At 47.8% G+C, this 23,890-nt stretch overlaps 1 protein-coding gene across 2 annotated transcripts in view; it reads right to left on the reverse strand.

Annotated features, from left to right (window-relative positions):
* The window catches only part of FBXO33 (F-box protein 33), a 28,456-nt gene extending 17,897 nt beyond the window's left edge, over nt 1-10,559 (reverse strand). The window contains exons 1-2 of one of the 2 annotated variants that reach the window (XM_073609852.1): nt 10,044-10,558; nt 1,424-1,534 (exon numbers count right to left, since the gene is read on the reverse strand). In XM_073609852.1, the coding sequence (XP_073465953.1) occupies nt 1,424-1,534; nt 10,044-10,468 (536 nt within the window). In that variant the 5' untranslated portion in view covers nt 10,469-10,558. Of the gene's footprint in view, nt 1-1,423; nt 1,535-10,043 lie in introns of both variants that reach the window. The other variant, XM_073609853.1, reaches the window with a different exon arrangement.
* Between the last annotated feature and the right edge of the window lie 13,331 nt (nt 10,560-23,890).

Genomic DNA, 23,890 nt, shown 5'->3' on the forward strand with positions numbered 1-23,890 from the left:
AACAGGTGCCGCCAGGGTAGACGGGACAGAGACCAGCGAATGGCTGTTTTATGATCTCTCCAACCTAGCAAGAACCCGGAAGTGACCTATATTGATTACATCACTTCCGGGTTCAGCTGTCACTTTCTTCTGCCACTGTGGTCGGGGAAGAAGCCAAGAAGAAGAAGGAGTGCAATCTGTGCTCCGTTACCTCCAATGGAGGTCAGCGAGACATCAGGGGTCTAAAAAGACTCAATAAAAGAGAACCCGTCTAAACAATACGCGAGACAAAAATACTTTATTTTTTACTAAAAAGTGTAAAAAAAAAAAATTAAAAAGGTACACCCAAACCCTTAAAGTAGAACTAAAGGCAAAACCTTTTTTTGGATTTTTTTTTTTTTTTTTTTTTTTAGGAGCACCTTCTTACATTGACAGGACTAATCTGTGTACCACATGAGCGCCTACTGTAGCCAGTCTGTGGGAGCCAGAATTCTTGTTGGTTGGTAGGAGGATCAAATACTTATTTTACTCACTAAACTGCAACTCAATTCATAACCTTTGTATCGTTGTGTTTTTTCTGGATTTTTGGTTGATAAAAATTGTAGACCCTTCATTTCAGAGAGAGAAATCTGTTCTCTTATCCGTTTCGTCTTTGAACCTTGGCCATGTCCTGAAGAAGCCTAACGGCGAAACGCGTTGGCTCACTGCACAAAAAACAGCCAGAATTCTTGTTGGTTGGTAGGAGGATCAAATACTTATTTTACTCACTAAACTGCAACTCAATTCATAACCTTTGTATCGTTGTGTTCTTTCTGGATTTTTGGTTGATAAAAATTTTAGACCCTTCATTTCAGAGAGAGAAATCTGTTCTCTTATCTGTTCCGTCTTTGAACCTTTGCCGGGTCCTGAAGAAGCCTAACGGCGAAACGCGTAGACGCACAAGGGCTCACTTGCACAAAAAACACAGATGCATATATGCTACGATTTTTACCCTTTTGATAATATTGTGTGGAATGTATTTCTTCAATAAATTTGATTGTTTATACTATGTTTTCTTCTCCATTGTTTCTTAGCCTATAAAGTCCGCCCTTTTGGTAATACTCAGTAGCACCCCCTTCCGTCGCCTCAATATTTACAGACGTGGCTATTTTAGTGCACTTTTTTCTTTTAATTTATGTAAGTGGGCAAACTTACACAATCTGCAGGGGATCAAATAATTTCCCCCACTGTATGCAACATTTATCGCAATCCACGTTTTCATGTGTTAATTGTGACGTCAATTTTCGATTCAGTTTTAGTCTTTTGACTAAAATGGCGTTTTATTTGTATTGTAGTCATCTGATTGGCAAGGATGTCACCACTGTATATAAAACCAATAGTGAGCACCTCCTGTGATAGGGCCGGTATACCCGGCTGTCATCCCCCCCCAATCACACACACTTACTGTCGGACCTTCTTGCTCCCGGGATCCACTTTATTTAAATACGGGCTGGTGACGGCGCCATTCTGCTGCAAAATACTGATGTCTCCAACAAGGCTCAGCTTCTGAAGGTTCCTGTAGAGAGGAAAGGACATGTTACCCCCAAATAAAGAATTCCAGCGCCGAAACGTCTGCACCGTCATATACCAGCCTGCACAAGCAACGCGCAGGGAAGATTAGGGGGCCCCGATGTGAGCAGTGGGCGGGCTCTTGGGAGGAGTTATGCAGGTATCAAAATACCTCGATGAGCGAGCATCAGTCTGGAGGAGTAGGAGGTCTAGATGGGCTGGTATTTGCTATTTGGAACCTGATCTTATTCTGCTGCAGTTTCACTTTCACTTACAGGTCTCCTCCGCAGCCCCACCATGCGACTGAACAGTGAAAAGAGAAGCAGCACTCATCTCTCCAAACACTCTGCTCTCCCCTTCTACTACACAACTGATTGTGCTGCTTTTCCCTCCCGCTTTCTGAGTTCTGCTGTACAGTAGACTGCACGAAAAGTCAAACCCAGCTACTTATATTGCTTGGATTAACCCCTTTATGCCTAAAACATTTCTCTGACACTTGTTGCTTACAATTTAAAAATCTGTGTTTTTTGCTGGAAAATTACTTAGAACCCACCGTATCTCCCAAAAGTAAGTACACCCCTCACGTTTTTGTAAATATTTTATTCTATATCTTTTCATGTGACAACACTGAAGAAATGACACTTTGCAGGGGGGAAACTCTGCCACCGCCTATAGAAGTGATCTTGCTGCGAATCCACTTTTATCAGAAAGCCGGCCGCCTAAGGAAAAAACAAAAAAAACACTATACCAGGGTTATGGCATCTGGCTGCAGCCATAACGCCGGTATTTAATGTCAAGGTCATATCGTACATTCCCAGGTAGGTGGTCGGCAAGTGGTTAATGACGTATTAACAAGGTCCCGTGAGACCACGGGGGACGGGTTTGGGAATAAATGCTGCAAGCATGCTCCCGTTCTGTCGAAGTTCCCCCAACATACACGATATCCTACATTAGCCGAGAGACGAGCGGCTTTATACGGTACCAACCACTGCATAGCATCACACGGGAAACCTCGCCATGCGTCATTAACTGCGGATTGTTGCTATGGGAGCAATACACGCTGTACCTGCTGCAGGGAAACATCACAGAAACTCTTTTAGGCTTTAGATGTGCAGGGGGGGGGGGTCACCCCATACAATACACATCGGACAACAGCTGGTATACCAGGGAAGGGGGTCCTTCTAGCTTATAGGTCTAAGGGGAAAGAAAGCCAAGAATCTCCGTAAAGAATTCCCAAGACCAAGATTAGTTCAAATATCTAACGTAGGGCAGCTTGGCTCAAATAAACTATCCAGATGCCACCCATTGTGATGTCATCCACCCCTCCTCTCTACCTCAGCCAGAGAGTATCTTGTATTTAAACTAATCTCATTCCTGGAGTTCTTCTTTGAGTTGTTTAAACAGGTGGAGTCCAGTGAGGGCTTAAAGGGTACGTTTTTCATGAAACAAAAAGGTGAACTTCAAATAGCCTGGTCACCCCCTCACACACAACGGACATGATGCCCCGTGCTTTTTTCGGTATATTGGTAAGTACACAGCCCCAGAGGGAGTATCCATTGTAATGGTTCAATGGCAAATGCTCATTGGTCAAGCAGCACATCTGAGATGGCTTCTTTGGTAAAGCATTCTAGAAGAAAGAAGTGCATCTCATTGGTCAAGTGAAGTCAGATGGTCTCGCTGACTGATGAGCACTTGCCATTGCGAGCATTTTGATGGGTACTCACTCTGGTGCCAAGTATTACGTTGTAGGGAGGCTACACCGGCAGCACGGGTTCAAGGGAGGTGGGTGGGATACTTGGAGTTCCTCTTCCTTTTTTGTGAAAATGTGAAGGAACTCCACCATACCCCACAATACACAGTCCTGGGGTGAGTGTTCATCGTAATGCTCATGCCATGTGACTGCTGACCAATGAGAAGCATGTCTGAGGAATCTTCCTGTAAGATGTCCCAGAAGTAAGAGGTGCTTCTCATTGGTTTTTTGATGGATACTTTCTCCGCGTGGTTCCCTACACCAGCAGCATGGGGCATTATGGCCATTTTGTGTAGCGAGTCCGGAGGGGTGGCCAGGATATTTGGAGTCAGTTCACTTTTTCAGACCTCTCTCTTTGGTCCTGTTCATCTCCAGAGGTCTAGTCAACGATCGTCTGTACTACAAACTCACCAATAACAACCTTTCTGAGCCCTTACAGTCCAAATTTCAACCACATGGAAAGAACCAGGCGTAAAAAAAAAAAAAAAAACTCACTAACCACTAAAACCAATGGCCACCACTCCATACTTGTGCTATTAGAGTTCTCTGCTGCCTTTGACACAGTTGACCACTCCACTTCCTTGGCCTCCAAGACTCGGCTTGCCTATCCCAGCACACCTTCAACTTCACCTCCTCTTCCCATCAGGGGTCCTCAGACCCCTTCTATGTTCTATCTAAACTTCTTTCAGTTGATGGCCTTCCATGTGCAAACACCAACTCTATGCTGATGACACCAAACTCCACCTTCTCTGCTCACCCCCATCATCTCCTCCCACATCACTATGGCTGTCCCACCACTTCCTACAATTACATCTTTCCATAACAGAGCTCCTATTTCCTCTCCCCGTGCTGCCTCCTGCAACTTTTACATTGAGATCAACAACTATTCTTCCTTCTCATACCAGAGTGCTAGGTGTAATCGTGGACTCCGAATTCTCCTTTCAGACCCACATCCAATCACTGTCCAAATCTTGCAGCCATCACCACTGACATTTACAAAATACAACCCTTCTTAACCAACACCAAGATACCAATCCAATCCCTGATTATCTCTCACCTCCACTATACAACTTCCTTCTAACAGACCGACCTCTACACAGGAACCCCTTTCCTGCAGTCCATCGTGAATGCTGCTGCCAGATTCTTCTACCTTACCAACCACGCAGTGCCCTCCACCCCCTCTGCCAATCCCTTCACTGGCCTCCTCTCGGTGTCCTCCATCCCTCTCTGCCATTTCACCCACTGGCCTCCTCTGTATCCTCCACCCCCTTTGCCAACTACTCAGTGTCCTCCACCCCTCTGCCAATCCCTCCACTGGCCTCCTCTGTATCCTCCAACCCCCTCTGCCAATCCCCCACTGGTCTCCCCACCTCTCTGCCAACTCCTCCACTGGCCTCCTCAGTGTCCACCACCCTCTGCCAATCCCTTCACTGGGCACCTCTCTGTTTCCTTTACCCCTCTCTGCCATCCACCTATTTGTCTCCTCTCAGGGTCCTCCACCCCTCTCTGCCAACCCCTCCACTGGCTTCCTCTCAGTTTCCTCCACCCCCCCCCCCCCCCCCAATCCCCCCAGGGTCCTCCACTCCTGTCTGCCAACCCACTCATTGGCCTCCTCTGTCATCCACCCCCCTTTGCCAATTGCTTCACTGGCCTCCTCTCGGTGTCCTCCACCCCTCTCTGCCAATCCCTCCACTGGCCTACCCTGTATGCTCCACCCCCTCTGCCAATCCCTTCGCTGGCCTCCCCTAAGTGTCCTTTACCCTCCTCTGCTAACCCCTCCACTGGCCTCCCCCCAGTGTCCTTCACCCCTCTCTGCCAATCCCCCCACTGGACTCCCCTCAGTGTCCGTCACCCCTCTCTGCCAATCCCCCCACTGGACTCCCCTCAGTGTCCGTCACCCCTCTATGCCAAACCACCCACTGGCCTCCTCTGTATCCTTCACCCCCCTCTGCCAATCCCTTTGCTGGCTTCCACCCCTACACTGGCCTCCTCTCAGTGTCCGTCTTCCCTCTCTACCAATCCCCCACTGGTGTCCCCTCAGTGTCCTCCACCACCCTATGCCAATCCCTTTACTGGCCTCCTCTCTGGGCCCTCCACCCCTCTCTGCCAACCCCTCCACTGGCTTCTGATCACCCAATAAATTAACTACTGTGGAAGGGCAGCTTGTGTAAGCACAGCGATGTACTGGCACGTTGCTGCCCACTTCCTGGTTTAGGGCGACACCTGCTGGGATTGTACACAGCGTGTCTGTCAGCAGGTCCCAATTAATGATTCATGGCTGAGACCTACTGATCGGCTGTGTCCAATCACAGCACAGAGCTCTGTGTTGTCAGAGGGAACAATCTTGCCTAGTAAAAAGCAGCACACATTACACATAGTTAGGCACAGTGTTAACCCTTTGATATCACCCCTGATGTTAAACCCTCCCCAGCCAGTGTCATTAGTACAGTGACAGTGTATAGTATTATCACTGTATTAATGTCACTGGTGATGTCAGTTAAATAGTTCCCACCCAGCATCAGTTAGTGTCAGATTGTCTGCTGCACTATCACAGTCCCAATAGAAGTTCCTGATCACCGCCAATAGTAGTGTGTATACATTTTAAAAAGTTAAAAAAAAAAAAAAAGTCCTCACCTGTCACCCCGATACATCTCTATGGAAGAGGTGGGGTCAGCGTTGGTAAGGGGGGGGGTCCCTCACCTGTTCCCCATACATCTCAATGGGGAAGGCGGGGTCAGGACTGGGTAAGGAGGAGTCCTCCCCATATGCTGCCCCGATACATTCTTATGGGGGAGGGTCAGGACTGGGTAAGAGGGTGTGTCCTCTCCGGTTCCCTCATTCACCCCTATGGGGGAGGTGGGGTCAGAAAGGGTGTGTCCTCAGCTGTTTCGGGATGCATCTTTTTAGGGAAGGTGGGGTCAGGACTGGGTAAGGGGGTGTGTCCTCACCTGCTGCCCCAATACAGCCCTATGAGGGAGGCAGGGTCAGGACTGGGTAAGGGGGTGTGTCCTCACCTGCTGCCCCAATACATCCCTATGAGGGAGGCAGGGTCAGGACTGGGTAAGGGGGTGTATCCTCACCTGCTGCCCCAATACATCCCTATGAGGGAGGCAGGGTCGGGACTGGGTAAGGGGGTGTGTGCACCTATTCCCCCAAACATCCATATGGGGGAGGCGGGGTCAGGGTTGTGTCCTTACCTGTTCCCTCATACATCCCTATAGGGGAGGCGGGTTCAGGCCTGGGTAAGGGGGTGTGTTCTCACCGATTCCCTCATACATACCTATGAGGGAGGCGGGGTCAGGACTGGGTAAGTGGGCGTGTCCTCGTTTGTTTCCCTATTCATCCCTATTGGGGAGGAGGAGTCTGGACCAGGTAAGGGGCATACCTATGGGGAGAGGCGGGGTCAGGACTGGGTAAAGGGGTGTGTTCTCACCGGTTCCCTCATACATACCTATGGGGGGAGGCGGGGTCAGGGGGTGTGTTCTCACCAGTTCCCTCATACATACCTATGGGGGGAGGCGGGGTCAGGGGGTGTGTTCTCACCGGTTCCCTCATACATACCTATGGGGGGAGGCGGGGTCAGGGGGTGTGTTCTCACCGGTTCCCTCATACATACCTATGGGGAGAGGCGGGGTCAGGACTGGGTAAAGGGGTGTGTTCTCACCGGTTCCCTCATACATACCTATGGGGGGAGGCGGGGTCAGGGGGTGTGTTCTCACCAGTTCCCTCATACATACCTATGGGGGGAGGCGGGGTCAGGGGGTGTGTTCTCACCGGTTCCCTCATACATACCTATGGGGGGAGGCGGGGTCAGGGGGTGTGTTCTCACCGGTTCCCTCATACATACCTATGGGGGGAGGCGGGGTCAGGGGGTGTGTTCTCACCGGTTCCCTCATACATACCTATGGGGGGAGGCGGGGTCAGGGGGTGTGTTCTCACCGGTTCCCTCATACATACCTATGGGGGAGGCGGGGTCAGGGGGTGTGTTCTCACCGGTTCCCTCATACATACCTATGGGGGAGGCGGGGTCAGGGGGTGTGTTCTCACCGGTTCCCTCATACATACCTATGGGGGGAGGCGGGGTCAGGGGGTGTGTTCTCACCGGTTCCCTCATACATACCTATGGGGGGAGGCGGGGTCAGGGGGTGTGTTCTCACCGGTTCCCTCATACATACCTATGGGGGGAGGCGGGGTCAGGGGGTGTGTTCTCACCGGTTCCCTCATACATACCTATGGGGGGAGGCGGGGTCAGGACCAGTTAAGGGGCGTCCCTATGGGGGAGGCGGGTCAGGACTGGGTAAGGGGGTGTGTCATCTGCTGCTCTGATACATACTAATGGAGAAGGGGGATCAGGGTTGGTAAGGGGGTGTGTTCTCACCCGTTTCAGGATACACCTCTATGGGGGAGGCGGGGTCAGGACTGGGTAAGGGGTGTGTCCTTACCTGCTGCCCAGATACATCTCTATCTGGGTGGATGTGATTTAAATCATCATTTTTAAAGAGTAACTGTCATCTCTGTCCCGCAGCGGCTCACCGACAGTCTCATTCACTTTAATATGATGGCTGGTGATGCGGCAGTGACACAAGGGGAGGGATGTGGCGGAAGCGGGTGATTGGACGCCCTCTAACGGGCGCTGCCATGATGGATCTAAAATGACAGGTGCTCTTTAAATGTAAGGACTCATTCTTGCTGGTAGTTCAAATCTTTAATATTTGCAAACAAAATGAAGGTTTCCTATTCAGAATAATAAGCTGTCAGGTTAGTAAAACAGCAATATCAGAACCGATTCAATCATACAGTTTGTAGTGTACATAGATGTGCAAAACACAGGGATAAAGGAATATTCCTGAACTCCGTTTTATCTCATGATTACTGTGAAATTGTGTGAATGCATCAATGCAGTGCATGTTATCTTAGTTTGCAGAGCTTGAATTCATTGAATGAGTTTACCAAAAAAAAGTAAATATTGCAGAATTATACAGGCTCATGCTACATAACCAAGCTCCATTTCATGCTGAATAAACCAAATGATTAATGTATCCTAAATAGAAAACTATCTTTAGATAGATTTTTCTTTTTTTTTTTTACTCCAAGAGCATTTTATTAAAATAAATTCGATAAAAATCCCCCCAAAAATGATTTTTATCCACCCTGATCTCTATGGGGGGAGGAGGGGTCTGGACCAGATAAGGGGGGTCCCTATGGGTGGAGGCGGGGTCAGGACTGGGTAAGGGGGTGTGTCCTTATCTGCTGCCCTGATCTATCCTAATGGAGAAGGTGGGATCAGGGTTGGTAAGGGTGTGTGTTCTCAACTGTTTCAGGATACATCTCTATGGGGGAGGAGAGTCAGGGGGTGTGTCCTTACCAGGTAAGGGGCGTTCCTATGGGGGGGGCAGGTTCAGGACTGGGTAAGGAGGTGTGTCATCTGCTGCCTTAAAACATCCCTATGGTGGAGGCGTGCCCATGATTGAGTGGGTGTGTCCTCACGTATTGCACCAATACATCCCTATGGGTGAGGCAGGGCCATGATTGAAGGGGTATGTCCTCACCTATACATCTCTATCGGGGGAGGCAGGTCTTCGTCTGCTGCCCAGATACATCCCTATGGGAGAGGCTGCCCATGATTGAGGGGGCATGTCCTCACCTATACATCCCTATGGGGGAGGCAGGTCAGGGCTGGGTAAGGGGGTGTGTCCTCATCTGTTTCCCTATAGAGGAGGGGGGGTCAGGACAAGGTAAGGGGCATACCTATGAGGGGGGGAGATGAGTCAGTGGGTGTGTCCTCATCTGCTGCCCAGATACATCCCTATGGGGACAGCAGGGGTTATGATTGAGGGGGCGTGTCCTCTTCCAATACATCCCTATGGAGGGGGCGGAGGTTATGATTGAGGGGGTGTGTCTTTCCTATACAGCCCTATGGGGGAGGTGGGCTTATAATTGAGGGGGCGTCCTCTTCCTTTACATCCCTATGGGGAGATGAGGTTACGATTGAGGGGGCATGTCCTCTTTCAATACATCCCTATGGGGGAGGAGGGGATTATGATTGAGGGGGCATGTCCTCTTTCAATACATCCCTATGGGGGAGGAGGGGATTATGATTGAGGGGGCGTGTCCTCTTCCAATACATCCCTATGGGGAGATGGCGTTATGATTGAGGGGGGTGTGTCCTCTTTCAACAAAGCCCTATGGGGGAGGAGGGGGTTATGATTGAGGGGGTGTGTCCTCTTTCAACAAAGCCCTATGGGGGAGGAGGGGGTTATGATTGAGGGGGCATGTCCTCTTCCAATACATCTCTATGGGGGAGGAGGGGGTTATGATTGAGGGGGCATGTCCTCTTCCAATACATCTCTATGGGGGAGGAGGGATCATTGAGGGGCGTGTCCTCTCACAGTACATCCCTATCGGGGAGGGGTTATGATTGAAGGGGCGTGTCCTCTCACAGTACATCGCTATGGGAGAGGAGGGGTTATGATTAAGGGGGCGTGTACTCTTTCAATACATCCCTATGGGGGAGGAGGGGTTATGATTGAGGGGGCGTGTCCTCTACCACATCCCTATGGGGGAGGCAGAGGCTATGATTGAGGGGGCGTGTCCTCTTTCAATACATCTCTATAGGGGAAGAGGGGATATGATTGAGGGGGCGTGTCCTCTTTCAATACATCCCTATGGGGGAGGCAGAGGCTATGATTGAGGGGGCGTGTCCTCTTCCAATACATCCCTATGGGGGAGGCGGGGTCAGGAGCGGGTAAGGGGGGCGTGTCCTCACCTGTTGCCCCGGATACTGCTCAGCACACATTGGACCAGCTCCAGGTAGGTCCTGATGACGTCAGCCCATCTCTCGGAGAGGTGTGGCTCCCCCTGCTGGTCGGTGGTGGGTGGTGAGGCTCCCCCGGCTCCTCCGCTGCTCTCGGCGCCCACGGCCAGGTAATTATCGGCGGCGAACTCCACCCGCAGCTCCCGCACGAAGCCGCCGCACCTCCGCAGGAGGAAGTCGAGGCGCGGCCGCTCGGCCAGGGAGAGGCGCAGGCTGAGGCGGAGCTCCGGCCACAGAGCCGGGTAGAAGAGACATTCCCGCCAGTGAGAACAGGCCAGGGAGGCCCGGAGCCGGTCCGGGGCCGGCAGGAAGGAGAAGATATGAACGACCAGCTCGCTGGGGAGGGACGAGGCTCCCACACCCCCGCACAGAGCCATCAAGACACACAACCCGGAGAGCGCCGCCCGCGGCCAGCACTCCGCTCAGCAACAACAACAACTCCGCCCACACAGGAGGCGGGGCTTCACAGGAACCGTCCACCGGGACACGGGAGGGGGGTGTGTGTGTGCTTCACTACATTCACTTCAATCAACGCCCTCCCACCCCGACACACACACACCGCCTTCATTCCACCAATAACAGACCTTCTACCACCGACTGCGGGCGGCGACCCCGCTTCTCACCGCCCCCCAGACCCCCTTCATAAAACCGGACACCCCTCTATTCACACATGGTATCTTCCGTCATCACGGGCTCTGCTGTCGGGCGATACCATTTTACCGAAATAGTGGGGGTACGCTGTTTTTTCTGACCCCAAATAAAAACAATTACCGACAGCTCACGGTTTTAGACCCATGAAAACTAAAATAATCAGTTGCTTTGAATACCCCGTCATAAAGTCTTTACATGTTCTTAAAAATACACTTTATAGACATGGTACGTTCCTGTCCTGGCGGTCATCGTCACGCTGTGGTGTTGGAATGTTCCATTGTGACACGGAGGGGTGTAATAACGCGATGTTTTTGTTCTATCAGGTTCGTTTTGACAAAACGGCTCAGACCCCCCCCCCCCCCAACCTGTGTAGCGGCGTTCTAATACGTCATAATCACAACGCCTAAGTAGTCATTTTACACCGAAATTAAAATGGTCACCCCTTTTTTTGCAAATGTGGTATAGTCCGAGAAGGCAATGGCCGTAGAAACTGCGTTGTTAGGTCATACCATTCCCCGTCCGCATGGGGGAGTTCATACAGTGTTTACCGAGACGTCAAAGGAGCTTTCCTGTAGTGGAGGCCTCGAGTTGGTGAAAACAGAGGGGGGCGTGACCGCGGGACTCCCCCATGTGTGGATGGTACGGTCCGACACGGGCTAATGCTGCAGCTGATGGGGTGGTTAAGGGGCAACTCTACCATTTTATTTTGTTTATTTTTCATGGATGTATTTTTTGTTTTCATTTTTATATTTAATATTTTATTTTTTTTATTTATTCATTGCATTCATTTTCATTTAACATTTTCTTCATTTTGTAAAGCGTTGCGCAAACTGTTGGCGCTATATAAATCATGTATTATAATAACAATATTTTTTTCTCGTATGTTTTTTATATTTTTTTTGTTTTCATTTATTTGTGTTATTTCATTTTATGTATTTATTTTTACTATTTTTGTAATGACTTTTTTTTTATATTTTTATTTTTGTATTTATTTTATGTATTTATTTTTATTATTTATATTTTTATTCATTATTTTTTTTTTTAATGATTTGGTTATATTTTTATTTTTGTATTATTTATTTGATGTATTTATTTTTATTATTTTATTTTTTTATGATTTTTGTTTATATTTTTGTATTATTTATTTTATGTATTTTTATTATTTATATTTTTATTTATTATTTTATATTTGTAATGATTTTTTTTTATTTTTGTATTATGTATTTTATGTATTTATTTATTTTTATTATTTATATTTTTATTTATTTTTATTTATTTATATATATATAAAATGTTTTTTTTATTTCAAATTTTTTAAATTTAATATGTAATTTTTTTTTATTCATTTATTTAATATGCTATATAATTATTTATGTATTATTTTATTTATTTATGTATTATTCTATCATTAATTTTTATCATTTTATTTTTTTTAAGTATAACTAAAGGCGAAACTTTTTTTTGTTTTTTGTGCTGGACGGAGTGGAGATGGATTAGAACCCCTGTCAGTTTTTAATGCTCTCTGTAATTGTCCTGTTTACTATTATCATTGAATGTGAAAGAGAAAATCCCTTGATGTCCTTACAATCACACACACACCTGGGCTTCCCGGCACTTGTCTGCGGAGTGCGATGAACTGGGGGGTGCGCCCAACTTGAAGCGCTCCAATCACTCTCTGATTAAAGTGGTTGTAAACCTCAGACATGAAATCTGAACGAAGCACATCCCTCTATAGTGTGTTCTCGTCTCAGTCCAGAGCACTAAGTGTCATTTCTGTCTGCTGCCTCCTTCCTCTGCTATTAGCAAGAGTCACTTCTGACAAGTTTTCCTGACACCAAGAGAAAAAAAGGTGACAGGTGAGGGAGCTCCACAGCTGATTGACAGCTCCAGCTCTGTTCCTGTGTGAAGGGGGGTGTGTCCCTTCTCTCCAATCAGCTCTCAGAGCTCTCCTCACTGATAGCTCTAAATCATAGCTCTCTGCCCCCTGTTGTCTGAAAGCTGCAACAAGCTTTATAAATTCTGGACGTTGACATAGATGTAGAATAGAGACGGTGGCTGATAAACAGGTACAACTTATGTAGGAGGATTTTTTTTTTCATCTCTGTTTATCACCTGAGGCCGGTCATTACACTGGGTGTATGTGAGGATTTACAACCACTTCAAACCCTGGGCTTCCACTGTCTAAAGAGGATGAAGGAGTGGGGTCATCCTCTTCCTTTCTCTCCTCTTTTCTCCCCTGCCCTATCCTTCTCTTTTCTTTTCTCTTTTCTCCCCTTCCTTCTTCTCTTTTCTCCCTGCCCTTCCCTCTTCTCTTTTCTCCCTGCCCTTCCCTCATCTCTTCTTTTCTCCCTGCCCTTCCCTCTTCTCTTTTCTCCCTGCCCTTCCCTCTTCTCTTTTCTCCCTGCCCTTCCCTCATCTCTTCTTTTCTCCCTGCCCTTTCCTCTTCTCTTCTTTTCTCCCTGCCCTTCCCTCTTCTCTTCTTTTCTCCCTGCCCTTCCCTCTTCTCTTCTTTTCTCCCTGCCCTTCCCTCTTCTCTTCTTTTCTCCCTGCCCTTTCCTCTTCTCTTCTCTTTTCTCCCCTGCCCTTTCCTCTTCTCTTTTCTCCCCCGCCCTTTCCTCTTCTCTTCTCTTTTCTCCCCCGCCCTTTCTTCTTCTCTTTTCTCCCCTGCCCTTTCCTCTTCTCTTCTCTTTTCTCCCCTGCCCTTTCCTCCCCTGCCCTTTCCTCTTCTCTTTTCTCCCCTGCCCTTTCCTCTTCTCGTTTCTCCCCTGCCCTTTCCTCTTCTCGTTTCTCCCCCTCCCTTTCCTTCTCTCTTCTCTTCTTTTCTCCCCTGCCCTTTCCTCTTCTCTTCTCTTTTCTCCCCCGCCCTTTCCTCTTCTCTTTTCTCCCCTACCATTTCCTCTTCTCTTTTCTCCCCTGCCCTTTCCTCTTCTCTTTTCTCCCCCGCCCTTTCCTCTTCTCTTTTCTCCCCCGCCCTTTCCTCTTCTCTTCTCTTTTCTCCCCTGCCCTTTCCTCTTCTCTTCTCTTTTCTCCCCTGCCCTTTCCTCTTCTCTTTTCTCCCCTACCCTTTCCTCTTCTCTTTTCTCCCCTACCCTTTCCTTCTCTTCTTTTCTCCCCTGCCCTTTCCTCTTCTCTTTTCTCCCCCGCCCTTTCCTCTTCTCTTTTCTCCCCTACCATTTCCTCTTCTCTTTTCTCCCCTGCCCTTTCCTCTTCTCTTTTCTCCCCTGCCCTTTCCTCTTCTCTTTTCTCCCCTACCCTTTCCTCTTCTCTTTTCTCCCCTACCCTTTCCTTCTCTCTTCTCTTCTTTTCTCTCCCGCCCTTTCCTCTTCTCTTCTTTTTTCTCCCCCGCCCTTTCCTCTTCTCTTTTCTCCCCTACCCTTTCCTCTTCTCTTTTCTCCCCTACCCTTTCCTTCTCTCTTCTCTTCTTTTCTCTCCCGCCCTTTCCTCTTCTCTTCTTTTTTCTCCCCCGCCCTTTCCTCTTCTCTTTTCTCCCCTACCCTTTCCTCTTCTCTTTTCTCTCCCGCCCTTTCCTCTTCTCTTCTTTTTTCTCCCCCGCCCTTTCCTCTTCTCTTTTCTCCCCTGCCCTTTCCTCTTCTCTTTTCTCCCCTGCCCTTTCTTCTTCTCTTCTCTTTTCTCCCCTGCCCTTTCCTTCTCTCTTCTCTTTTCTCCCCTGCCTTTTCCTCTTCTCTTTTCTCCCCCGCCCTTTCCTCTTCTCTTCTCTTTTCTCCCCTGCCCTTTCCTCTTCTCTTCTCTTTTCTCCCCCACCATTTCCTCTTCTCTTTTCTTTTCTCCCCCGCCCTTTCCTCTTCTCTTCTCTTTTCTCCCCCGCCCTTTCCTCTTCTCTTCTCTTTTCTCCCCCGCCCTTTCCTCTTCTCTTCTCTTTTCTCCCCCGCCCTTTCCTCTTCTCTTCTCTTTTCTCCCCCGCCCTTTCCTCTTCTCTTCTCTTTTCTCCCCCGCCCTTTCCTCTTCTCTTCTCTTTTCTCTCCTGCCCTTTCCTCTTCTCTTCTCTTTTCTCCCCCACCATTTCCTCTTCTCTTTTCTTTTCTCCCCCGCCCTTTCCTCTTCTCTTCTCTTTTCTCCCCCGCCCTTTCCTCTTCTCTTCTCTTTTCTCCCCTGCCCTTTCCTCTTCTCTTCTCTTTTCTCCCCCACCATTTCCTCTTCTCTTTTCTCCCCTGCCCTTTCCTCTTCTCTTTCCTCCCCTGCCCTTTCCTCTTCTCTTTTCTCCCCCTCCCTTTCCTTCTCTCTTCTCTTCTTTTCTCCCCCGCCCTTTCCTCTTCTCTTCTCTTTTCTCCCCCCCCCTTTCCTCTTCTCTTTTCTCCCCTGCCCTTTCTTCTTCTCTTCTCTTTTCTCCCCTGCCCTTTCCTTCTCTCTTCTCTTTTCTCCCCTGCCCTTTCCTTCTCTCTTCTCTTTTCTCCCCTGCCCTTTCCTCTTCTCTTCTCTTTTCTCCCCTGCCCTTTCCTCTTCTCTTTTCTCCCCCTCCCTTTCCTTCTCTCTTCTCCTCTTTTCTCCCCCGCCCTTTCCTTCTATCTTCCTTTCTCTTTTCTTCCCTGCCCTTTCTTTCTCTCTTCTCTTTTCCTCCCCTTCCCTCTTCTCTTCTCCGGCTGCCGCGTCCTTAATAACCGATGACTTATCAGCTGACAGCCGGCTTCCTCACTGAGAGCTAAAATGTGAACAAAACAATGCCAGCAATAGAAAATTCAGAAAAAAGCACCCCCCCCCCCCCATACCAGGCCCTTATCTGAGCATGCAGCCTGGCAGGTCAGGAAAGGGGGGGGGCGAGCATCCCCCCCCAAACCATACCAGGCCACATGTCCTCAACATGGAGGGGGGGTGCTTTGGGGGCAGGGGGAGGCTCCATGTTGAGGAGGACAAGGGCCTCTTTCCAAAAACCATGGATGGTGGTTGTGGGGGTCTGCGGGTGGGGGGCTTACTTATCAGAATCTGGAAGCCCCGTTTAAGAAGGGGACCCCCAGATCCTGCCCCCCCCCCCCCATGTGAACGAGTATCTGGTACATAGTACCCCTATCCATTCACCAAAAAAGTGAATAAAGACAGTACAAAAGTTTTGACAATTCCTTTATTAAAAAATAGACAATGTCCCCCTGATGTAGATCTGTTGTCATTAACGCCGCCCGCTGCACCGCTGGACCCGAAAAAAAAAAAAAAAAGCGGGCCTCGTCATAGGCTCTCCACCGACTGCCTGCTCCTCCATCTAACATTTCTTAAAATGGAGGTCCACCCTGAAAAAAAAAAATGCACAAAAAAATACCTAAAAAAATGGAGGAAAAGAAAAAAAAAATTTTTTTTACTTACGTGAAATGGCTGTTGCTAGGCAGTCTTCCTAATCTGCCTCTTCCTACACCGCGGTGATCTTCAGTCTTCTCCTCCCCGCGTTGTCTTCTGGGGAATGGGGCGCGGTGTGTTATGGGAACTGTGTGTGTCCCACGACACATCGCGTCCCATTCACAAAGCGCCGCGCCGCTCGCGCTTGCGCAGTAGGAAACTTGCAGTGAAGCCGCAAGGCTCCACTGCCTGTTTCCCTTACTTAGGATGGCGGTGCCAGGACCCGAGAGCCGAGGGACGGGTCAGCCTCGGGCGGCCGACATCGCGGGCACCCAGGACAGGTAAGTACTTATTTAAAGTCAGCAACTACAGTGTTTGTAGCTGCTGACTTTAAATTTTTTTTTTTCAGGGACGGAATCCCGCTTTAAATAGCTAAGGGGCGGAGTCACCTGATGACATCAACGGGTGACACTGTGCCCTTGTGACGTCATTGACCCAGCATGCCCCGGTCAGTGACGTCACAAGGGGGCGGGGTCACCCGCTGACATCATTTTGGTGAATGGGTATGGGTACTATGTAACCCGGGTACTGTCTTTATTCACTTTTTGGGTGAATGAGTAGGGGTACAAATTATACCCCTACTCATTCACATGGGGGGGGGGGGCAGGATCTGGGTGCCCCCTTTGTTATAGGGGACTTCCAGACAACCACAGCCAAGGGTTGTGGGAAAAAGGCCCTTGTCCCCATCAACATGGGGTGGGGGGCTTTGCCAATAAACCCCCCATGTTGAGGGCACGTGGTCTGGTATGGTTCAGGAGGGGAGGCACTTTCCTGAACTGCATTCTCAGATAAGGGTCTGGTATGGATTTTGTGGAGGACCCCCATGCCAATTTTTTTTTTTTTAACCACTTGCTTACCGGGCACTTAAACCCCCCTCCTGCCCAGACCAATTTTCAGCTTTCAGCGCTGTCACTCTTTGAATGACAATTGCGCGGTCATGCTTCAGTGTATCCAAATGAAATTTTTATCATTTTTTTTCATACAGATAGAACTTTCTTTTGGTGGTAGTTAATTGCTGCTGGCTTGCTAAATAAAACAAAAAAGAACTGAAAATTTTGAAAAACAAAAAAAAACTGTTTCATACGGTAGTTTGTTATAAAATTTTGAAAACAGGTAATTTTTCTCCTTCACTGATGTGCGCTGATGAGGCTGCACTGATAGGTGGCACTGATGAGCACTGATGAGGTGGCACTGATGGGCACTGATGATCACTGATGGGTGGCACTGATGGGCACTGGTAGGTGGCCGTCTTTTGGCTATAGCGCGGGCAGCAAGTAGTTAATTTTGGCCGGCAATAATATTTTTTTTTTCAGTTGTCAGCGTGGAAACCGCTGACAGCTGATGACTCATTGGTTGGTAAGGACACGGCGGCCGGCTTCCTGGCACCACTCCTTAACAACATATTGACTGTGGGCTCGGCGAGGGGTGAACATTTGGGTGTTTGGCGAACACTTGAACAGGCAATGTTTGGGACGAACTTTTGCTCGGTCCGAACAGTTCGCCCAACACTAGTGAGTGCAGCAATAGTAGGTGTACAGTATGTAATACAGTGCAGTTGGTGTACAGTATATAATAAAGAGCAGTCGGTGTACAGTATATACTGCAATGCAGAGTATATAGTAGACATGTGCACTGACAAAAAAAATTGTTTTTGTTCCATTCCTTTTTTTGCTTTTTTCGAAAATCCGAAAATTTTAATTTTTGAATTTTCGAATTTTTGAATTTCCGATTTGTCAAATTTCCGAATTTCCGGATTTTCAGAATTCGGAAATTCTAATATCTGAAAAAAAGAAAGAAAATCAGTAAAATTCGAAATAATAACCAACTATTAAATTATAGGTATTGGAATTTCCTTTCAAATTTGGGTGTTTGTGAATGTAACAAATACAAATTTATCTGAAGTTACTAATTATCCGAAATAACGAATGCCGCATCTAGACAAATGGACTGGAACAAATTAATAATAAATAATAATAATAAAAAGGAAATTTGGAAATTCATAATTCAGAAATTTGAAATTTCGGAAATTGAAAAATTTGGAAATTTCGGAAATTGAAAAATTTGGAAATTTCGGAAATTGAAAAATTTGGAAATTTCGTAATTAACAAATTTGTCAAATCTCGTTAAAAAACGAATTCGGGACTAAACGAATTGCACATGTCTAGTATATAGTGCAGTGCAGAGTACATAATACAGTGTAGTGCGGTGTAAAAAATCTCCGGAAGGCCACCAAGGAGAGGCAGACACTCACAGGCCACTAAAAGAGGGCAAGCAGCCTCTGTGTCTACAGTGAAAAGTGGTGGTCGCGGACATGTTGCATCCTCTGCACGCTTGTCCTTTTTTTCTGCTGCTGGCCATGTTATTGAGCCACAACATGCAGAAGAGTTGGTGGAGTGTATAACTAAGCCGTCCTCATCCTCCTCATCCTCTGTCACCCAGGCTCAGAGAAGTTTGCCTTCCAATGCAGCTGCCAAAGCGACCTATTCCACCTTGTCCACAGTTACTAATTCCGTAGCCCCACCATCATGCACGGTGGAGTCACCAGAATTATTCAACCACAGTGTCGGTTACAGGCTGCTGGAGGATGTGCAGCAAATTGAAGGCTCCAATGTTGGTTCCCAGGTTGAGGAAGGGAGTAACGTGAGCCTATAAAGAGCGGGTGCCTCAGAAGGACAAGAAACTAGCAGTCATGTTCCCCTCAGCTGCAGCATACTGCCAAGTTTGCTCCAGTGACGAGGAGGGAGGGGATGATGAGGTCACTCACTGTACTTGGGTACCTGAGAGAACAGAGGAGGAAAGTGAGGAGGAGGAGGCACAACTCCAATGAGGCAGGATGTCCTCCAGGGTCCAGTTTAAGGGCAGCCATCCTATTGCATCGACCCACAGAGCTCCGCAGGTGCAGGGTGCTGCTGACTCTCCACTGACTTCCAAAAGTTCATTGGCATGGGCTTTTTTCAACACATGTGCAGTAGATCGCACCGTTGCTGTTTGCGATCTCTGAAGTGGATCAAGTGTGACCAGAACACTACTTGTTTGGGCACCACACGCTTGACAAGACATATGACGACCCACCATGCAGTCCGTTGGCAACAGCACCTGAAAGACCCACATCATTAAAAAAAGCTGATTTCTACTTGCTCCTCATCTGGGATCTCAACCCCTACTATACCTCAAGTCCTCTCAAAAACCTGCACTGAGAGGAAGGAAGGTATAGCAATAGGTGCCACAAGTACTTGCACCCAATCTGCCAGCAGTACAACACCTGTTGACTTCACCAGGCAAATTTCACTACCCCAGTTGCTGAAATAAAGATACTGTCCCTGCCATCCACATGCTCAGTGTCTAAATGCTAGCTTGGCCAAATTGATAGCACTACAACTGCTGCTTTTTCAGCTGGTAGACTCTGCCCCCTTTCCTGAATTTGTGGAATGTGCGGTACCTCAGTGGCAAGTTCCAAAAATAAATTTCTTTTCACAAAAGGCCATTCCAGCTCTATACCGTCATGTGGAAGGCAATGTTGGACAGTGCGGTCAGCAGTAAGGTTCACATTACCACTGACTCATGGTCCAGCAGGCATGGTCAGGGACGCTACATTTCCTTCACGATGCACTGGGTAACTCTGCTGGCAGCTGGGAAGGATGCAGGACAGGGTTCAGTGTTGGAGCTTGTTCTGCCACCACGCCTCCTAAAATCTGGTGGTGATTCTGCCACATCTGTCTGCTCCACCCCCTCCTCTTCTTCTTTCTCTGTGGCCTCTTCTGCTGAATTGTCCTCTGAACCAGCAGTGCTCCCTAAGCATTCAAGGGGCTACGCAAGCAGTCAGGCTAAAAGATGCCATAGGTGCTTCAGTTGGTCTGTCTAGGGGACAGGAGCCACACTGGGGCAGAGATTCTGTCAGCTCTGCAGGGACAGGCTCAGAGGTGGTTGACGCCACAGAAGCCTGAGCCAGGAATGGTTGAAGGCGACAACAGCACCAACCTTCTCTCCACCCTCATACAGGGAGACTTGACACATGTTCCATGCTTGGCACACGTCCTGAATTTGGTGGTGCAGCATTTCCTGACCAGGTACCCAGGCTTACAAGATCTTCTGAGGCAGGCCAGAAAAGTCTGTGGGCATTTCTGGTGGTCATACAATGCCAGTGCTCAGCTGGCTGACCTTCAACGGGAATTCAACCTGCCTCATTTGTGACATGCCCACCAGGTGGAACTAAACATTGGCAATGCTGCACACACAGCAGAGGGCCATCAATGAGTACCTGTGTGAGTATGGCACCAGGACAGGCTCAGGGGAGCTTGGTTCCTTTTCACCACGCCAGTGACTACTGATAAAGGATGCATGCACTGTCCTGTCACCATTTGAGGAGACCACAAGGACGGTGAGCAGTGGCAATGCATGCATCAGTGACACTGTCCCTCTAGTCTTCCTGCTGGAGCACGCGCTTTGTGGAATCATGGACAGGGCACTTGAAGCAGAACAGGGGAGGAAGAGGAGGACTTCCTTTCCTCTCAAGTCCCCCTTTATGCAGATACCATTCCTGCGGGGCTACCAAACACACAGGAGGAAGAGGAGCAGGAGAAGGATTGTGTCAGCATGGATATAGAGGATGACATGCAGCAGTCTTCAAGGGATGGTTTTCAGTCCCCAGAAACCCAAGGAGTTGTACGTGGCTGGGAGGAGGTAGTGCCTGACAATGTCATCTTTAGTGACCCAGAGGACTCAGAATCTCATGCCTTTTCAAACTTACACTGCATGGGCTCCCTGATTCTGCAAAGCCTGCGAAAGGACCCGAGGATTTGTGGTATCAAGGAGAGGGACCATTACTGGCTGGCAACCCTTCTTGATCCATGTTACAAGGGTAAAGTTGCAGAGCTCATCCTGCCTTCACAGAGAGAGCAGAGGATGAAACATCTTCAGAACGCCTTGAAGAAAACTTTGTGTTACGCCTTTCCAGACCCTGGGAGGTTACCATTTTCTGGACAACGTGTTTCTGAGGCTTCGTTCGATCAGAGGAAGAACGATGGAGAAGGTGGCCGGCTGACCGATGCCTTTAAACAATTTTTTAGTCCTCAGCACCCAGGGCTTATAGGATCAAGCAACCATAGGCAGCGTCTGCATTATTTGGTGCAGAAATATCTAGGGGCAAGTGCAGACTTGGAGACCTTTCCAACTGAGCATCCATGAACCACTGGCCAGAACTTGCTCAATATGCAATCAAGCTACTGGCCTGTCAGGCATCCAGCGTGCTTTCTGAATGGACATTCAGTGCTGCTGGAGGGTTTGTAACAGATCAAAGAATGGGCCTGTCCACAGACTCCGTTGATAGGCTGACATTTATCAAAATGAATCAGTCCTGTATCAGCAGCTATCAAGCCCCTGATGCTGACATAACTGATTGAATTTGCTAGGGATCTGGGGTCCCTTGAAGATTGCCTATGCTGCCTATCCTATTCCTGAATCTTGATTATGCTAGTTTACAACAATATTTTTGGTTGAGGGCACCAAAAACACCCAAGGCCCAATTTTTCTGCACCTGTTTGACAGTGGCATGTTATTACAATTTGTTTACTCATTTTTAACAGCAGGGCCCGTTCCTGCACCCAACAAGAGTAACTGTGGGGGGTTACAGTGTTCAGTCACCACCAACACCCAAGGCCCAATTTTTCTGCACATGCTTGGCAGGGGCATGTTATTCCAATTTTTTTACAAATTTTTAACAGCAGGACACGTTCCTGCGCCCAACAAAGTAACAGAGTGACTGTGAGGGATTACAGTGGGATTACAGTGTTCAGGCACCACTTGGGATGGGCAAACAGTTTGGGTCGAGCATAAGTTTGGCCTGAACATCGCCCACCGGGCACTTAGCGGGATGTTCGCCCACCGAGCGCACAGTCAATAGGTTGTTAAGGCTTCCCCGCTGAGAGCTAAATTTAAAAAAAAATATTGTATGAAAAAGAACGTAAATTTTAAAAAATTGGGGAAAAAAAACAGCGTTGGGGGGGCCCTTTGGGTCTGGTATGGATTTTAACCACTTCCCCACCGGTGCATTGTAAAATGATGTCAGCAGGAAAACTCCCTCCCTCCTGCAGCCCATCAGAAAACCAGAGTACCTATCTGCAGCCCATGCCTCATAGAATATAAGTTGGGGTGTTTTCTTTCTAAAATGGGGTAATTTTGTGGGTAATTCCACTGTCCTGGTGCTCCAGGACCTTCAAAATTGCGATAGGTAGGAATGAAATTAGATGTGTAATTTATGCTTCTAGAATGCCTGAAGGTGCTCCCTGCATGTTGGGCCTCTCTATATGGCCAGGCTGTGGAAAAGTCTCCCACATGTGGTATCATCATACTCAGGAGGAGTAGCAGAATGTATTTTTGGGTGTAATTGGAAGTATGCATATGCTGTGTGTGAGAAATAACTTGTTGTGACAATTTTGTGTAAAAAAAAAAAAAAAAAAAAAAAAAAATTAATTTCTTAATTTTCCCAAGAAATGTGGGAAAAAATTACAACCTCAAAAAAATCACTATGCCTCTTAATAAATACATTGGACTATCTACTTTCCAAACAGGGGTCATTAGGGGGGTATTTGTACTGTCGTGAGATTTCAGGGCCGCGAGAAATGATATAGGCCGTCAGTATATCGGGTGTGATCAAATTTTTATGATTTTCACTATAGCTTGTAGACTCTATAACTTTCACACAGATGAATATCCACTAATTTGGGTTATTTTTACCAAAGATATGTAGCAGTATAAATGTTGGCCCAAATTTATGAACAAAAATTACTTATTTACCAAATTTAAAAAAAAAAAAAGTTTTTTTTTTTTTTCAAAATTTTTGCTCTTTTTTTACTTATATCGCAAAAAAGAAAAAAAACCCAGTGATGATTAAATACCACCAAAAGAAAGCTCTATTTGTGTGAAAAACACGATAAATTATATATTGTTAGGGTACAGTGTTACATGACTGAGTAATTGTCATTCAAAATGTGAGAGCACTAAAAGTTGAAAATTGGGCTGGGCAGGAAGGGGTGAATGTGCTCTGTATTAAAGTGGTTAAAGGGAACTCTATGACAGAATTAAGAAAAAAAAAACGGCGTGGGGTCCCCCCCAAAACCCATACCAGGCATTATAAAAAAACACTGCTCCTAATAAAAACGATTGTTTTAAAAACTTTTTTTTGCATTGATCCATGTCCCCTGGGGCAGGACCCGGGTCCCCAAACACTTTTTATGAGAATAACTTGCATATAAGCCTTTAAAATTAGCACTTTTGATTTTTCACGTTCCTGTCCCATAGGCTTTAACGGGGTTCGCATAGTCCATTTAGCACAGAGGCAGGCCTCTGTGCAGTGGTGGGTTCCGAATGAAGGCAGGAGAGCGGTGATGCGGGGCGGGCAGTGAGAGATGATGTAATCTCTCTGTTCCCCACCGCACCTCCGACACTGAGGCTGACAGGACACCGGCTGTGAGGGCGGAATAGCAGTGATGCGGGGGGCGGAGAGAGATGATGTCACCTCTGCTTGCCCGTTCGCTTCTTCCATCCACAGCTCTCTTATGCCCGCCGCCCTGCTCTTTCATGCCTGCCCAGGTGTCTCATGTCGGTCGCACCGCACCCACAGCCCAGCTGCAGAAAGGCCACCGCCCGGTAGTGGGCCGCGGGGGGGGGGGCAGGTTAACGACCCCTGCTCTATATCCCATCTGATCAATGTTTATAAACAATGTAACTTTGTATCTCTCCATCTCCTGTCTGATCAATGTTTATAAACAGTGTTACTGTTACTTTGTATTCCTCTATATCCCATCTGAACA

This window comes from Aquarana catesbeiana, linkage group LG13, assembly GCF_042186555.1.
Source record: "Aquarana catesbeiana isolate 2022-GZ linkage group LG13, ASM4218655v1, whole genome shotgun sequence".
NCBI classification, from domain to species: domain Eukaryota; kingdom Metazoa; phylum Chordata; class Amphibia; order Anura; family Ranidae; genus Aquarana; species Aquarana catesbeiana.